The 19097-nt window shown below is 39.4% G+C and overlaps 1 protein-coding gene across 1 annotated transcript in view; it reads left to right on the plus strand.

The window, feature by feature from the left end:
- Positions 1 to 698: 698 nt before the first annotated feature.
- slc16a10 (solute carrier family 16 member 10) overlaps positions 699 to 19097 on the plus strand; it is a 31507-nt gene continuing 13108 nt past the window's right edge. The window contains exons 1-2 of the mRNA XM_086262871.1: positions 699 to 1249; positions 17598 to 17742. Coding sequence (XP_086118997.1) covers positions 895 to 1249; positions 17598 to 17742 — 500 coding nt within the window. The 5' untranslated portion in view covers positions 699 to 894. The remainder of the gene's footprint in view (positions 1250 to 17597; positions 17743 to 19097) is intronic.

Here is a 19097-nt window from a genome sequence, read left to right on the forward strand (position 1 = left end):
TTCCTGCAGATGCTAAAAGACCTCAGCCTCCTGAGGAAGTACAGTCGGCTTTGGCCTTTTTTATACAGGTTCTGTGTGTTGCATGTCCAGTCCAGTTTGTTGTCCACCCACAGCCGAGGTACTTGTATGTGTTGACCACCTCCACCTCCTCTCCCTCTATCTGAACTGGCAGTGGAGCTGGTCTGGATCTCCCGAAATCCACAACCAGTTCCTTGGTCTTTGAAGTGTTGAGTTACCCAGCCCTAGTCTATTAGGTAGGAATAAAAGCATACATTAAAAGTCAAAAGAGAGGACGGAACATTGTCTTTGCGTGCGTTTTTTTTTTTTACAACACATCCACTGATTAAATGCTGGCCCCTGGTGGTTAAATTCTTGTTTAAAGTTTGCAGAGGGTAATAAAAAGTAGGGTAAACAAGGGTAAACAAAAAGTACCTTTAAACTCTCACCGTTCCACTTACTAGCCTCAAATGTTTGCTGTGCTAGTTCTCTATACTGTATTTGTATAAGGTCAAATGGTCAAATATTCTTCCATATGCTTACATTGTTCTCTGCTGGACACCCCCCCACACGCACACACACTCTCTTAGACTTGTGCCACCCCACTGAAGATATCCTGGAAACGCCTCAGCAGCTGCAGTGTAAGGATACCCGCAGCCCCGCCCCTCTGCGTTGTCTATTTATAAAAGTGCAACGGCAGATGTTTGACAGTTGCACATGCTGCAGTACCAGCATTACTGAAGCTACAGCCCCCGTCAATGGATAAAACTTTACCGTGCCCCCAAATCTCTGTCATATCCTGTGTCTGAATTTATTGACCTCCCCCTGCCAGCCTACGCGCAATACCTCCATACTTCAAAATCCGCAGTGCCTTTTTGACACATTATTTTAAAAAAAATGACAGAAGGGAACAATATGCCAGAAAACGATGCAGCCGCCGAGACACCAGCCGGCAGCGAACCCGCAAAGGAGAAGCGTCCAGTAGAGGAGCAGGATGGGGAGAAGGAGAAGACGGAGAATAAGGAGAACGGGGACAGCAAAGTGGATATCCCAGAGAAAAGCGAGGGTCCGGGAGCCAAGGAGGAGGTTGAGTTTGTGCACCCCGAGGGCGGCTGGGGATGGATGGTCATGCTGGCTTCCATGTGGTGCAACGGCTCGGTGTTTGGGATCCAGAACGCCTTCGGTGTAATGTATATCTACCTCCTGCAGGAATTTGGTAGCCCGGACGATAAAGACCTCCAATTCAGAACATGTGAGTATAGGCTAACCTGGCTGTATGAGTAAAAGTACCACATTAGTAAAGAATTATATATATGTTTAAATGTCATTTTTATGTCATGAGTGTGTATTATTATAGAAGAAAGGCGTGATGTAACCCCGCAGGATGAGTAACGGTCTTAAAGTAAGTGATGTCTTGCTCATGGGACAGTTTTAGTAATGGCGGGGAATTGAACCGACAACTTTCAAACCACCAACGAAGGTCTTCTCGAGAACAATTTCTTCGTAAAGACATAATAATTCTATAGCATCATATGTTTAACATTTAGCCCACTATAAAAACGTTAGCTAAGTTCAGCTAGCAAGTAATGTGTCGTTTCCTGGTGTGAGAGAAGGAAACGCATGCAGACAAAAGACAGTGCGGTTATATAGCACGGTTGTGGGGATAACGTTGCGAGCCTGGCGTCAAAGTTGTGACCTGGCACTCAGTGTGGTGATAATTCAAAAAAAAAAAAAAAAACTGGGTTAAGTGTTTGTTATGGTTTGTGTCTAATCCCGAGGAGTCCTGGAAAGCTCTCAGCGTGCTCTCTGTGTGAAAGTACGGCAGAGAGTCGCTTTAAACCGCGAATGAAATACAGCTTGATACAGCTTGCTCCCACCGGGGGACGGAGTATAGTTAATTATTTGAAAAGTCACTGAAGGGGAAACACAAATCAAAGTAGTAATTTCTTATACCATAGCGTGTACAAATACTCTTTTTTTTCTCACACGAATTCTCTTCTTGTCGTTCAGTCTAGTCAGCAGTCGGCATTATCGTACGAATTATGTAAAGCCTTACATGTTTTTCTGCATTAAACTAAAAGAACACCTTAAAAACATTGAATATTACACATAGCGGTGTGCCACACAGTCATGGCATAATCACATAGAGAATTTTTTTTGCGGTTTGTGTGTGTGTGTGTGTGAGAGAGAGAGAGACAGACAGAGGGACGGCTTACCACATGAATAATGGCCCTGTGCTGATTGTAACCACCTGTTGTTGGTATTGCTGTTTGGCAAATGAGCATGTAAGAGTAGTACTGCATGGGGGACCCATGTTCAACATTATGCACTCCACACTGTATATAAATGCCACTTGTTTTGCACATATTCAACTCTGTATATTTTATATATTTTATTATTATTATTATTATTATTATTTTATTTTATTTTTTTACTATTTAATTTGTAAAAATGTGTATACACACACACACACACACACACACACACGTAGGAAAATATTTAGTATACACATCCAGAAATGCATACACTATTCTATATTGTACATATATTTATTAGTTTCAGGTTGGCCATTCTTGTATTTTGCTCGTTTGTGTTGTTGTGTTTGCACATCTCTGTTGCTTGTGGGGCTCGCACACAAGAATTTCACTCGCATGTGCTGTGCCAGTGTGCCTGCACATGTGATGTGACAATAAAAAGTGATTTGATTTGATTTGATTTGATGTTTGTTGGTAGTCTGGGGCCTAGCTGTTCACCGACTCAATAGCTTCTTCTGCTGATCTCTGTGATTATTGCATTGGATTTTGTGTTGGTTGCAGCCAAGGTGGTTTGTACTATGGCTCTAACCCATTGCTTGCTTGGTGTGTTTTTTTTTCTTTTTTTTAAATGATCTGAAACATTTAATTAGATTTTTCATATGCACCAGTCATAGCACCATTACAGGGTTTGTGCCAGAAAAATTGTAAACCGCCAGGGCTTTTTTTAGTCCAGTGCAGTGTTCTGGGCCCCAGCCCAACATGGGGATGCTATTTTGACTTATATCACCCACCTAAAGGTGGTTGCACAGCAAGCATGGCAACAGCACTCCGCAGTGGTAGCATCTTCCCCCAGTAGGACAGTTGGTAATGAGCACAAAGATTTGCCTTCAAACTCCACAGATCCCATTGCAATTAAGCATCCTTGGGATGTGCTCCAACAAGCCTGATCCACAGAAGCCAAAATTATGCTCGCAGTGTGTGTTGATTCCCGATGCCACCATAGGACATCCTTAAATTTCCTGTGTCTATACCTAGACCTATTTACTCTGTTCTAAATCAGATGATACTTTTGTAAATTAGTTGCTTTTTCCTGTGGTATGGTTTTTCTTTCCACACAGAAAACTCCTAGCCAACCAAAGTGCATCACTACAAATTATTTGGCAACGTTCAATCTACTTATTGGCCAAATGTGTTTGGGGTAGTATCAACAAAAGTAAATACAGGGAAAATGTGCTGTATTCTGGACTAATGGAAAAAAAACATGGAGAATTTACTGCAAATATTTATGTTTATTTGATAGATATTTCAGGATAAATGGTATGTAGCAGGCTGTTACTACGGTTTGTGTACTCTCCTGTGTACTTTCTTTTAAAGTGTCTTATAACCTTGGTTATATGAAAGTGCTAAGCTAAAACATGCACTGTACATTGGATAATTGGACTACATCGAGGTTAGATCGTATTCTTGTAATAAATCGCTCTTCAGCTTGTTTGGAACCAGGCTGAGACCACCCCTGGTGGTTGTTTTGGTCTGCACCTGAGTCCACCATCTACCATCAACAGACTAAACAGCACGTCCATACATAGGACAGAAGGAGAGGTGACCATCAATGATGTCAGCTGACAGCATAATGATTCAACGTAATAGCATGTGTTCACATTGAATGAGAGTTAGCAATGTATGAAAAACAATGTTGGTTAAGTATTAATTGAGTAATGCATTTCTTAAAGTTTTATGTATATTTTGTCTTTTACTATGCACACAGTTCACACACTGAATTTGTTAGCTAAATCTCTAATGAACTCTGGAAAATTAATAACACTAACAAGTATACTAACAAGTAACAACTACTTTATCCCCTATATATATATATATAACTTAACATTCAGACAGCACTAATAATTACTTCATTTTTCTATCCATTTGAGATTACAGTGCCTGACTGCCAGGATGTAAATTCTTGAGTTAGAAGTTTTAGTGAGGTCTTTCCTGCTTATTTTCGCTTCATGAGATGGACAGCATCCATTCTTTCCATTTTAATTCCCTGATCCTGTTTCTCAGAAAGAACACAAAGTACTGCTTCAAACTAGATGTTCACTCTTCAGCTTGCCTTCCTGTCGTGAGAACAGAACTAATGAGAATTAATGAGGCAGTTGAGTGGTTTTGAAGTTGGACATTGTCATAGAGGAAGTGCCAGAATGCTAAGAGAACGCATCTATAACAGTCAGGATACAAGTCTTCATAAACATCACAAATCCTTGAATGAGATCCCCTTCTTTCCCACATGAATATTTTTATCTGACTGAGCGTTAGAGGAAATGATGGAATTTAATTGACATGGAGGAAAATAGAATACTAAAATGAATTCCGTTGGATAGCTGGCTCTGTAATGGCTACTGAGTGTAGCGTGATTTGATCGTCTTAGTCTAGTTTCTGAGTCATTTTGGGGGAAGAACTGTAGCTGGGCAACGAATTTTATCAGATATATTAATAATGGTATTTCTAATATCTCATAATGAAAATGTAAAAAGTAAAGATGAGATGGAAGAAACACCCATCAGCCATTGTATGAGTGTTGCTTGTTGGCAACATAACAAGTCGTCTTCTCTGGCTGTGTAGACACTTTACTGCAGATATACTTTTCATCTCCCTGGTCAGGATTTTCCATGGAAATTTGCATCACTTGTTTACACGGACACTGCTGACATAGACTTTACTTTACTCAACTTTAGACAACAGTTTTACTTCCCAGCACAGTCCCTTGGATCTATTTTCTGTTTATCACTGGCTGTAATCACACATATGTGTATTTTTAGCAAGCTTTTCAAGCATTGCATAGCACACAAGAGTGCAAGTCACTGCCCCAAAAAAAAGAAAAGAAAAAAGAGTGCAAGTCATATAGAGAGCTTCATTTTAGCACAAGTGAAAGTTGCGACAAGATACTGATATGCAGTCTTGTCTTGGAGGGAGACATAGAACATGTAATAAATTACTCAACCCAAAATATGTACATGAATAAAAAATGATTGCCTGCTGTGAGTTAATTGGTTTTTATTGTTGCAATGAGAGATGGCAACACGTTGCTATTTACGTAGGTTCATTTCAGATCAGCATTTAAGGCTTGTACGTTTTGCAGTAATATTCTCTCCTCTGCTGTCTGTTTCACCGTGTGTGCTTATCTGTTTCGCTGTACACATGGAGTGGAGCAGATAAGACCATCAATATCATGGCCTGTGGTGCATGTCATACACAGAACACGAATACGATGTAACTGAAATGAATATATTAACTTATAAGCACGAATACTCAAAGATATTGAGTCAGTATTAGTCAGTATCTGATGTAGATTGGTGGGTTTAAAAAGCCGAATGGGTTAGACCTCCTTTCTGTTAAGACATTAACATTGTTTCTCATGTTGCAGTTTTATTGTGTTACTGGATACTTATTAGTTATTTTCATTTTCCTGTGAGTAAGACACTTTTTGATGGGACAGTTCAGAAGAAATACTTTAATGAACTTTTATTTTGATGATCACCAGGATATAAAAACTGCAGGTATTGATTCACCAATGAAGTCAAATAAAAATAAAAAAATCCTGAAAATGTTTGACTTTGAACCAAAAATAAGGCTTTAAAAAGCTTTTTTTAAAATTCTGTTTCCAAGGGGCGATCGTGGAAGGTTGCCAGTTCGAGCCCTGGCTCTGATAGTTGTGTCCTTGGGCAAGACACTTCACCCGTTGCCTACTGGTGGTGGCCAGAGGGCCCGGTGGCGCCAGTGTCCAGCATCCTCGCCTCTGTCAGTGCGCCCCAGGGCAGCTGTGGCTACAATGTATATTTCCATCACCAATGTGTGAATGGGTGGATGACTGAATGTAGTGTAAAGCGCTTTGGGGTCCACAGGGACTAAGTAAAGCGCTATACAAATACAGGCCATTTACTGTTTGAGTGCCATGGCTCTCCTTTATCTTATCTCTGATTTATCCCACTTCGGTACATTTTGAATGGGCATAATTACAGTCAATAAGACCCGAAGTAAAGATAACATAATAGGGAGAGATTGTTGCTGATTTACTGTTTTAACCTTGCCTATTAAAGCCTTCTGATAGGTAGTTTTACTCCTGTTCTTTATGGAGAATGCAGTACAAACAGTAAGTTTTTAATCCTCTAAGTTGACTGGGGAGTTGAAATGTAGGCAGTTCCACATTGAAAACCCCTCATGTGCCCTGTGCTTGGTGATTTGAGTGCAAAGACATACCAACGCACATGTTTGAACGTGTTTCTTTGTCTCACATTCAAGCTCCGATGCGGCTAAAACTGCATATGCCTTGAAACTGCACCTAAGATGAAAATAAATGTTCAGTTAAGGTCTGCAACTTAAAGCAATTATTAGGGCCAGTATTTGTCTGTTCACTTTAAGGACCATGATGGCCTGATTGCTGTAAACGGGTTGCTCTTGTTGGAATAATTAAATTCAGTTCAACTTAGTTTAGTTATATTTATATAGTGCCAAATCACAACAGTTTATATTGTAAGGTCTTTAACTTGTAAGTTTTAATTCTTCTAGGGTCTACATTAATAATAATAATAATTATTATTATAATAACAATAACAATCCCTGCTTGGAATAACTGAAAATACTGCGCATTTCTCTCTTTCCTTTCTGAGAAGAATGATCAAACATTACTGCCTATGAGTAAAACTATATTCTTTTCTGTGATGCAGGGTAATGTGTATGATTTCAGGTCGCATAATGTGTTTATCATGCGTGCTAACATATTAATTTGAATTTGTAGCTGTAGTTCCTATGGTCTGATCTACTACCAATTTACCAGAAATTATCTGCTGGGCATTCATGAATTTCTTAAATAGGGATATATATTCCATGAAGAGCAAGTTTCCAATAGCTGAAATCTTCAGCTAGTAGCTGTTTGTTGGTGCCAAAGATAACGCGCTGCAAAGCTCGGAAATTGTCACAGTCAACCAATCACAATGCATTATGTTGGGGTGGGAAGGTCAAGGCTCTATGCTGGTTCCCTCCCTGTGAAAATGCCAGATGGGGTTATTCTTGAGCCTCGTGCCAAAAGCCACTTGGTTGTTGTCTACTGTCAGACCTGCCAAAGAACTTTGGACTAAACACAGAGTTTTTTGATACCTTGATTGTGTTGTTTTGATTACTCTGAAGTAATCAAAACAACATGTATTTAATTGACATTAAAATGTCAATAACAAGACATTATGTGAGCATATTTTGGCTGAATATTGTTTTGACTGTGTATGAAAGGAAAAAATAAAGAGATTGATGGTGCAGTAAAGGATAAAATATTGTTTTAGTATCAGTGCGTGGGAGAGTAAAGCAATGTCAGTGCTTTCACCAACATTAGATCAAGTGTTTTTTGAGTGTGTTAGATCAGTTAACAGTAACTATGACTCCCTTGTACATTAACAGGAATTTGGTTTCCCTCAGTTATAGGGCAGCAGAACTGACTGAAGAGGGATCAGAACACGGGGGAAAGACTATATTAGGACTTTTCACTGCTTGGCTGCTGTCTGCCTTGTACTGAGGGCAAAGTGTTCAGTTGATGTTGAGTTTATTCTGTCAGCAGTCAGGCTTACTATATTGCTGCTTTAGCAGTAATTTACTGTCACATGATGTTTTATGCAAGGGTTTGTTTTGTGAAGTAGACACGTTTCACTAGTTGAAAATGAACTGTTTTAAGTTTATTTTTTTAATTCAAATACCTAAAAGGTTATGGATAATGGATTTCCGATTGAATAATATGCTCAGATGGCTCCTGAAGGAGATGAGACAATTGTCAGTTAAATATTTATCTACAACTACAGGCTCACATGAATGTAACATGCCCAACCAAGTTTACAAGCACTTTTAAAAAGCATAATTGATTGATCTTCATGGGTAACTTGGTTCAAAATAAAACAAAATGACTCCGATGGAATGGCTCCACAAAACCTTGACAAGTTTTAATCATAGACTGGTTAATATTTGACAGGCCGTTTGATTTCAGGCGTGTGTAAGCTTGGGTCTGAGTAGGTGAAGGTTGTCAAGAGATAAAGTCTCGAGAAGATAAACATGCTGGAGGCAGAGCCCACTTCAGTGGCACCAGGACAAATTGTTTGGCCCCCTGCACATGACACGCAGGGGACCAGCCCCTCAGACCACAGCCTGAGGGGCTGGATGTGAACTAATGGCTGTGATGTCCTTGCTCTTGGGCAATGTCAGACTGATTAACAGCAGGCAATCCCTGTGTCACTGCACCAAGATTAGGTCTTGAAACAGTCAGTCTTTATGGTCTCACTCAACCACGTCTAATTGACACAATGTGGAGGTGTTACAGTGCATGACAAGTATGAAAATGCGTTATTTTTACAGGGCAAAAGAGGGAATAAGAGGGAATAAATATCAGAAACAAAATTCTAAGTGGCACCTTCCTGTTTTGAAGGAAAAACAGAGTTGGGATAATGGTATAGTATCCTATAGTACTATCCTATGGTGACTAATATCCCCAAAAAGCTACTGAAGCTCTCAGTAGCCCTCTAGCCTAAGCATGGCATGGGGTACTCTTTGATTTGTTTACTGTCTCCTGCATCCGTTCATTTCATCGACCATGGATAAAATTAACTTTGCACAAAGACCACTGTGAACTAATTAGGAACATCGAACATCACAGGCAGCACCGGCAAAAACCACACTGCCACTATAATAAGATTCACAGGTACATGATCGGTCTGGTCTCCATGTGTCTCTAAGCAGCCATGGTAACCATAGAAAACAGCATGGCCATTATATCACAGTGCTCATATATTTCTCAGGACAAGATTTTAATACGTTTCTCTGTTGCCTCTTTTATCATTACAGATATTATGGACTGATGTGGGTTTTTATTATGTACATACATGTAATTTTTATTATTTTACAATAAAATAAATAATTATTGAAATAAATATTTATTTTAGATCAAGTTTATATGGCATCAACAAATGTTTAAACTTGGGACTGACTTAAAATAAAGTATCTATAGTTTTGTGGTTACTTTTTGTTTCTTTCTTAATACTAACACTATTGTTAGTTACTACAAAAAATCTCATATTTTTAAAGGCAAAGTAGGTTTCTCTGCTGTTTTCAGTTTACTTTTTTTGTTAGTAACACATAGCTAGCTTAGCTAGCATGGTTTTGGAGGGAACTTTTTAGTAAACAAACATAAAATCACAATAGCTTGACACAGATGATAGCTGTATCTGTCATTGTCTTGCTCAAGGCCAATGAAAAGAAACCTTGTGGGGTAATTTAGCCGTAGCCCTTTACAAAAAAAGTACTGATGGAGCAACTGCAGAGTGCATGGAACAATAAGTATTTTATTCAAATTCTCAACAAACACATATTTAAGTACAACAAATCCTCTGATTTACCACAAGATACATAACATGTTAGTCAAAAACACCTTCCGATGGATAAATTTTGAAGGTACAGATAATGGCAGTTCTAGGTTAAGTGTTGGCCTTTCTGTGAAACAAGAAGCTGGAGATAAGGGGACTTGGGGAGGAGTGTATGTATTCAAGCTGTTGTTTGCAACACTATACAGTGAGCTTAAAAAAGGGGGTGGACAAAAAGCTCCCCCAATCACCAGCTTGTTCTGACACACCACCCCTTTTTGCTTCCCTCTAACATGAAACACAACTCCCATTTAACATTTTTCATATGGACTTCTAGTATCTGCTGCAGAGGGAAGTCATTCCAAGCATGCAAATGATGTGCTTTTTTATGCACAGCCATAAATCGCTCTGCAGCTGCTCCCCAAGTTTTTCCTGTGTCATCAGACAGACCTTTTCACTTCCTGCAGTGTGAGAGGCCAGAAAACACACAAATGATTTGAGTGGGTTGCAAACACACAAAAAACACTTCCCCCTTCTCCACAGTTTCCAGTGGAACTGCCCAATACAAATGGCTTCCAGCTGCTGTAAACTGGAATTGCTATATCCTTGTTGCAGACCCAGATGTTTGACTGCGGCACTAAGAGGCCCTGATTAGGGTTATGACTGGGGTCTTTGTGACTGATCGGCACCAGTTGAAAAGTCATACTGTAACAGTATTACACAGTAAGACCCCTTTAATTCAGCAGGAGTTGTAAGGAGTCTCCCTCATCTCTTTTCCAGCTATCCTGTCCTCTAATTTCTATTCCTTTTTGCTGAAACTTAATTTATACATTTTACAATTTTTTAAATTAATTTAAAAAGATAACACAGTCTTAAGCAGCTGTTATACATTTGTGGGCCAAGCTCCTCTGATTCTGATGCAATCTAGGTATGTGAACCTGTTGTTGTGTCTAGACTTTATTTAACAGATGTAGCAGTGATTAAAACCAACCAACCAAACCAATGGAGGATACTATCCAGTGTATCCTCCATTGTAATACAGTGGGGCAAAAAAGTAGTTAGTCAGCCACCGATTGTGCAAGTTCCCCCACCTAAAATGATGACAGAGGTCAGTAATTTGCACCAGAGATACACTTCAACTGTGAGAGACAGAATGTGAAAAAAAATCCATGAATCCACATGGTAGGATTTGTAAAGAATTTATACGTAAATTAGGGTGGAAAATAAGTATTTGGTCAATAACAAAAATACAACTCAATACTTTGTAACATAACCTTTGTTGGCAATAACAGAGGTCAAACGTTTACTATAGGTCTTTACCAGGTTTGCACACACAGTAGCTGGTATTTTGGCCCATTCCTCCATGCAGATCTTCTCGAGAGCAGTGATGTTTTGGGGCTGTCGCTGAGCAACACGGACTTTCAACTCCCGCCACAGATTTTCTATGGGGTTGAGGTCTGGAGACTGGCTAGGCCACTCCAGGACTTTCAAATGCTTCTTACGGAGCCACTCCTTTGTTGCCCGGGCGGTGTGTTTTGGATCATTGTCATGTTGGAAGACCCAGCCTCGTTTCATCTTCAAAGTTCTCACTGATGGAAGGAGGTTTTGGCTCAAAATCTCACGATACATGGCCCCATTCATTCTGTCCTTAACACGGATCAGTCGTCCTGTCCCCTTGGCAGAAAAACAGCCCCATAGCATGATGTTTCCACCCCCATGCTTCACAGTAGGTATGGTGCTCTTGGGATGCAACTCAGTATTCTTCTTCCTCCAAACACGACGAGTTGAGTTTATACCAAAAAGTTCTACTTTGGTTTCATCTGACCACATGACATTCTCCCAATCCTCTGCTGTATCATCCATGTGCTCTCTGGCAAACTTCAGACGGGCCTGGACATGCACTGGCTTCAGCAGCGGAACACGTCTGGCACTGCGGGATTTGATTCCCTGCCGTTGTAGTGTGTTACTGATGGTGACCTTTGTTACTTTGGTCCCAGCTCTCTGCAGGTCATTCACCAGGTCCCCCCGTGTGGTTCTGGGATCTTTGCTCACCGTTCTCATGATCATTTTGACCCCACGGGATGAGATCTTGCGTGGAGCCCCAGATCGAGGGAGATTATCAGTGGTCTTGTATGTCTTCCATTTTCTGATGATTGCTCCCACAGTTGATTTTTTCACACCAAGCTGCTTGCCTATTGTAGATTCACTCTTCCCAGTCTGGTGCAGGTCTACAATACTTTTCCTGGTGTCCTTCGAAAGCTCTTTGGTCTTGGCCATGGCGGAGTTTGGAGTCTGACTGTTTGAGGCTGTGGACAGGTGTCTTTCATACAGATGATGAGTTCAAACAGGTGCCATTCATACAGGTAACGAGTGGGGGACAGAAAAGCTTCTTACAGAAGACGTTACAGGTCTGTGAGAGCCAGAGATTTTCCTTGTTTGAGGTGACCAAATACTTATTTTCCACCGTGATTTACGAATAAATTCTTTACAAATCCTACCATGTGAATTCATGGATTTTTTTTCACATTCTGTCTCTCACAGTTGAAGTGTACCTCTGGTGCAAATTACTGACCTCTGTCATCATTTTAAGTGGGGGAACTTGCACAATCGGTGGCTGACTAAATACTTTTTTGCCCCACTGTAAAAGAAATAAAGTGTCATAATTAGTCTCTTAGGGTAACTCCACAGAATTTATACATGTCGATTACAGTTCCTCTTAAAAAAGATTTCTGTTGCTTCCTTTTAATTCAAATAAAATGCCTACTCCAGACCAAATAATCAGAGAAGTGAGAAATTCTGTCATGGAAACAGAATAAACACCAACACTAACTTCAGCACGTCTTTGGTACACTAAATTTTAATTTGAGAACTCTTGCATGCTCTACAATCCCAAGTTCATCCACCGTCTCAAAAAGGTTTTTATAGGTTTCTTCTTTTGAGGCCAGCCTTCTGATTGGATGCCCATGAACCATCTTGAGGATATCCCCTCTTGACGATGTCATAGAGATCCAAAAGTATTCAAAATCATTTAAAATATTGAAAACTATTTAAATGGGCAGTATGTTGCCTCAAGAAGGTCCTGGGTTCGAATCCACCATCGGGGCCTTTCATTGTGGAGTTTGGATAGTCTCTCTGTATATGCATGGGTTCTGTCCAGGTACTCCAGCTTTCTCCCACAGCCCAAGACATGCAGTTAGTGGGGTTAGGTTAACTGTTAGTTCCGAATGACTGTTAGTGTGTATGGCTGTCTGTCTCTCTGTTTCAAGAGATGCAAACAACATGCTTTATTTGCATGTTGTTGTTTTTCCTTTTCTTTTTAAGGAGCTTGAAAAGAAAACCTTCAAGGGGCCTAAAAAAGTTTCAAGAAAGCTCCTTTGATTACTATGACCTGGATGACTGAGAACCTACACAGACTTTTCTTTTTTTTTCCTTTTAGATATAATTATTTGAGATTAGCATTAGGAAGCAAAGCTGGGAGGATGTGAATCGAGTGCAGTTAGCTGGGAAGTATGTGGGTCACTAAAACATATTCACTGCACTTAGTTGGCATTTCTTAACTTCCCTTTTCCTTTTTCTTCCCCCGGCTCTCAATGCTGTCGTCAGAGAAGAATGTGCTCTGCCTTGTGGGAGGCAACTGTGCGTTCAGTGCAGCAGGGTCCACTTCCTGAGCCCTGGTCAGCGAGTCCAAATGTCTGATAGTGAGCTGGCTGTGAGGCTGCTGGGTATAGACAGCTGCAGGATTTAAGGCCACTGCTCTGCTTAGTTTCTTCTGTCTGGGAGATTAAGGAGCCTGGATGTAACTACAGTACATGAAAGGCTAGGTGTTTCTAGCCAGCTAATAGCTTATCAGATTGAAGTGGCTGTGTGGATGTTAGACCACACAATTATCGACAGGTCCAACTGAATTGTTTTTGCATATCATTTAGTCCTTTGGAATTTAAACAGAACAACTTGTGGTCTGTATGTTGTCTCTCAGAAGAACTGAGCTATTCTAGTATTCTACTTTGTAATTAAGTACAGTAATTAATAGTTGCACATGGTGAAGAAGTGAAATGTTAAATATTTCTAACAGTGGTTTATTTAGCATAACTGCCGATGGTTATTGCATTTGAAGAAAAAACAGAGCACCACCTACAGAGTCTTAAATTGGATTCAGGAGGGGCTCTCTCCTCCACAGCCGCTGCTCCTCCACATGAAAAGGAACTAGGTGAGGTGGTTCAGGCATCTGACAAGGATGGCTCCTTGACGCCTCCTGGGTGAGGTGTTCCAGGCATGTTCCAACGGGAGGAGGCCCTGGGGTAGAACCAAAACACGCTAGAGAAATCTCTTGTCTGGTTTGTGAACGCCTTGGTGTTGCCCTGGACAAGTGGAAGAAAATGGATGAATGGAAACACTGTCCAGTAATAGCTCTAACTAACATGGTCACTGTATCAGGTTATCATAAAATCTTGATTCCCGGTGGTTACCTTTTTAATATTTTCCACCGTTCACTGAACTGCCAACTGAATCTGAAAAAACAGCTACTATTATTTTGTCTCCAAAACTTTTACATAGTGTGATCTCTAAAGTTAAACCTGGGTTTGGGTGTACTTTCATGGAATACCAGTTTGTACCTTTATCTCCACCAGCACCAATAAAAGAAACGGTGATGTACCCAGCAAAACAAGAGCTCTTGGAAAGTGAAGTGAAATAATGATGATGGCCTGATCACAATGTTGGGGCGTGCTGGGTGTTTATATATATATATATATATATATATATATATATATATATATATATATATATATATATATATATATATATATATATATTTAAAGCCATTAAAGTCAATACTACGTCATGGTAACAAACACTTTTGCATTGGTGCTGTGTTGATACAGGGGGACATCTGGTCTTGTTTTTGGTTTGTTGGCCGTGAGAGCATTTTAGTCGCTAAAACCTTTTTCCTCCTCACTTTGTGTTCATTATAGTGGAACAGCCTGGGACTTCGGGGTAAGTTGTAAGTGGTCTATAGTGTTAAATGAAGCCTGTCTTCATTCTCCATGCTTCAACTAGACATTGGTAACATCTTTGGTCAACAGATTCCTAGAACGTGCCATAGAGATGTTCTGTTTGTTTAATTACCTGAGCAAGTCTTGTGCTACCTCAATACTGCAAAATGCCTCATCCATTAGATGCTTTTGTTAATTTTGGTTATAAGATAACTCTTCAGATAGCTTTTTTAAATGCAAACCCTTTGAATTTATTCATACATTTAAGTAAAGTCTTCAGTGCTCCGTTTGTGGCATTCAGTGCAGTGATCTCACTTGATGTTTCATAGAAATTAGGATTAAAGAGATAGATAAATATATTTGTTTTAAGGAAGGAAAATAAAGAAAAATGACATGAACTTATAAACGTACATGCTATAGCTAAACTTGTCAGCACATAGCACAGGGGATGTTTAATTATAATTAATGGGTAAACAGTGGTAATTATTTGTCAGTACTTGAAACAAAGTTAAGAAACTTTTTAAAAATAATTTTAAAGTAATGACTAAACGGCCAAAATATTCGAAATTATTACATTTATTGAGCCGTTAAGCTAGTCAGTTAATAGTTAGCTTGAAATATTAGAAATTAGAGTTAAAACTGCACAAATGCATAATTGAGCATAACAAAAAAACACTGACATTTCAGTTATTGTTCAATGATATTATTGACAGGTCCAACTGAATTGTCTTTCAAAACAACACGTGATGCATGGTGTCATTACTGAAGTTCTTGGGGTCGTTAGGGAAAATCAGGCAAGAATGCCCAAAGTAGTTACCTCAAATGATACACAGGCTTTCTGAGTTTTAAAATATGCAGTTTTCTGTGGATAACAGGTGTATTATGCAGTTTCCTAGGTCTCAAGGTTCAGTTGTTGTGGGGTGACTGGGTTCAGAGTTGGGGGGGGTTCCAGCGAAGCAGACGGATGACTTAGGGAAACTCGTCTGCTAGTATTTAAAGCAGTGCCCGTAGCTAGAGGTGGATGTCACTGGGACACAGAGAATCCTGATTTTACATCGTTTTTAATCTAGAATTTCTCTTGTCTGAAGCATAAATGCTTTTAAATCAAGATAGCCAGAAGAGCACAACAGCAATTTCCTGTTGCTTTTGAAGGATTCTTGCTTCTTCTCGTTCACTGGCATTTATTAGAGTGAACATTTTCTGACTTACTGTGTTGTCTGGAATAACTCTAAAGAAGCTTTGGGAGTTCCCCCGAATGATAAAGACTATGTGTTCCTCTGACTTTCGGTCCATCCTTGTTATCAGAGTTTTAATTTGTACTTTGGTTTATGACGGAATGGCTGTAAAACTGATATAGAACCTAACAACATAAGTGCGTTTAGTGTTTACAACATTAATCCTTACATGACAAATATCTAAACTATCATGGTGAATTACTGTTGTGTAAAAAAGTGACTGTGATAAGAAATAAAATGAAAATAACTGTTTCCACATTTCGCAGGGACCACTAGGTAATAAACAACTGTGGACAGTTTGATTTAAACAATGAGCAATAAAGCCTCTCAGTTGCTGGCTGACTGTAAACTCTTGGCACACTGAAATAAACACGTCTCCTCAAGTGTTTCTTTAAAAAGGGAGAAGCTGGTGACAGTGTTGTCCAGATTAATCCTAAAATCACAACCACACTGGTGTTTTTCTTTGGAACTTCATAGCATCTGTTTCATTTGGAAACCTGAGATTGCTTAATACTCTGCCAGCATGGGGTGAGGTGAGGAGAATAAAATCCCAGCAACAACCCTGAAACTTGACACAAGGGTTTCCTGTTAGTCGTGTAAAAAAACAGACAACAAAAGCATTCCAGCTCCAGTTGGTCTTTCCCACAAGTTTCACCTGACTTAGCTTCAGAGTCAACAACTTTTTATATGGCTTGTGTCACATGTGCTGACCTGTTGTTCACCTGAAGGCATTTCTGGTCTCTATTGTTATCTGGTATTGGATGTGTGATGTCTTAAAGAGAAAGTTCCCAGTTCCCAGCAGTCTTTTGTACAAAAACATGTCACTCTCGCCTTTTTCCCTATAGTCATGACAAACACACTAACAGAATAGCTTTGTTCACAGCAATTCTTATTTACCTTTTAAGGGGCCTTGGTATAGTCCATTCATTGTCTAAAACTAATTTTTTTGGCTTTCCCCCTGCATTAAAATGAACTTTCTTCTCATTGGCTGGCTTTTGCAAAGAAACAGTTTGAACAGCAGGTGAGTAGGTCTTGCACAGCCGGAGCTGTTAATCTGAGATGACCATGTTATGATTGTCCCCCCTCACTGATGCCAGTTAGAGTAAACTTGAACCTTTGGCTCACAGGTATGACTTACTAACGACCTCAGTATTTGAAAATTAATAATAATGTATTTTGTATCTTGTGTGTTCTGTCACCAAATGGTTTATTTGCTTCTTTTCCATCTACGAAGGAAATCATACGAGGAATGTGTAAATGTATAGACTATGTACGTAAGAAGCATTTGTAAAGCCCGAGTTCAGTAGATTCAAATACAAAGTACAGCAGGAGTAAAATGGCCAAGATGTAAAAAAGGGAACTCATGACGTTGGTAAGGCATGTGATGACTGGTTGCCTAGTAAGCTGTACAGTCTGTGTGTATCCTTGAGTAAATGTGTGCATCGATACAGAAACAATAGTGTTCTGTTATTGCAACATGACCCTTTGTTTAGCGGTTAGTGTCTGTAGTGTAAAGTATTTTCCTGGAGACAGTTGTGCAAGGTGTTTTTTTCCTTCCCTGTATCTACTATTGTGGGGTCTACCTTACAATATAAAGCACCTTGAGGCAACTGTTGTTGTAATTTGCCGCTATATAAATAATATTGAATTGAATTGAATTCAACTGAATTGAATTGAAATATAATAGAATCATGACATTCATTCTGTCTTCCCACTGTGTGTCTCCTGCAGCATGGGTGGGCTCCCTCTCCATGGGCATGATTTTCTTCTGCTCTCCCATCGTCAGCATATTCACCGACATGCTCGGCTGCAGAATTGTTGCAGTGGGTGGTGCTGCTGTGGGTCTGGTCGGCCTACTGGGTAGCTCCTATGTCACGTAAGGAAGTTTTCCAACTCACAACTGCATAAGAATTTTTTTTAAATTTCTTAAGATAGCATGCTTTTGCTTTATGTATAATTCTTTTGTAGCACCTTTTAACTGTTATTTAACTTTGCACGTACAGGCAAAACCTTAGTATTATAGGATATCAGGCCTGTCTCGCTTCACTTTTTTGTCACATGACAAAATATGCATACAGTGTTTTCCACTGAAAAAGATTGTATTTGGGGCAGTAACAAGGCACCCATGATTTCTTATATGGTTTCCACAACTATAATATATCATGCTTTTTAGAAACTTCTAAGTTAACATTTTGGGCTGCATGTTGTGAGGGCAAAATGCATAGACACATGCTAACTAGTACTAAGTAACAAATGAAATACAGGACATTCACTCATCTAAAGTCAAACGCAAATGTCTTGGATGCACTGTATCTTGCAGCACAACACATTTACCCTAAATATCAAATACCAATATCACAAACATAGTGAAGAGGTCAAACTCAGTGACTCTGTTCACTTGGCGAAACTTTCAAAATGAGAGCAAGGGGACTGTACTGTAGTCCTGTTGGTTAATTGAATGGTAAAAATAAAAATAAAAATCAGTGTAACTGTGTGGTCTGCCTGATTTTATTTGATCAATTCGATGAGTCAGTTTGATCTCCCAAAACAAAACATTTTATATAAAATGATGACTTCATGGTAAAAATGACCTAGAATCTCATTGTGGCCTACAAGTGAGGAAACACTCACACAGTCATATGTGGTTCAAGCAACGCAACAAGTGCAACGCACACACTTTATCACTAGAGTAAGCAATAAAACTGCTGAATTACAGGTGGTCAAATGACAGAAACTGTGGTCAGGAAGCTAAGTTCTCAGGGTGCAGACTTACTATGTGACTGCTATTGGCACTTAGATATTTATTTAAGCCAAACAGAACTTTGAAACTCACTGTGTGCAAAACCATTTCCAAAAACGCTAGGCCCCTGTATAAAATGTAAGTAAAAAGAGAATGCAGTGATTGGCAAAGCTCATAAACCTATAAAATATTTTATTAACAGTGGAACTAAGAACATGTACTATTTTAAGGAAAAGGCATGTGGTCATTTTGAATTTGGTGGCAGCAACATGCTGTCTGTCAGTTTTCATGAAATAGTAAAATAACTTAGTTTAAACAATTGATAACTTTTATAGTTATGAGTCACTGACAATGTAAACCAATATGCACCATCGGTTAGAATGTGTCATAATGTGTTAAAAATATTTAAACTAATTATTTGTTGTCACTGAAGTTATAGCAAATTAACTTAATGTGAGACTTACTCTGTATTTGATTTATGTGAATGAGAA

This window comes from Aulonocara sp. 'chitande type north' Nkhata Bay, linkage group LG15 (assembly GCF_057382095.1).
Source record: "Aulonocara sp. 'chitande type north' Nkhata Bay isolate Kocher_YH1m ecotype deep benthic linkage group LG15, A_spYH_male_GT1.1, whole genome shotgun sequence".
Classification (NCBI taxonomy): Eukaryota; Metazoa; Chordata; class Actinopteri; order Cichliformes; family Cichlidae; genus Aulonocara; species Aulonocara sp. 'chitande type north' Nkhata Bay.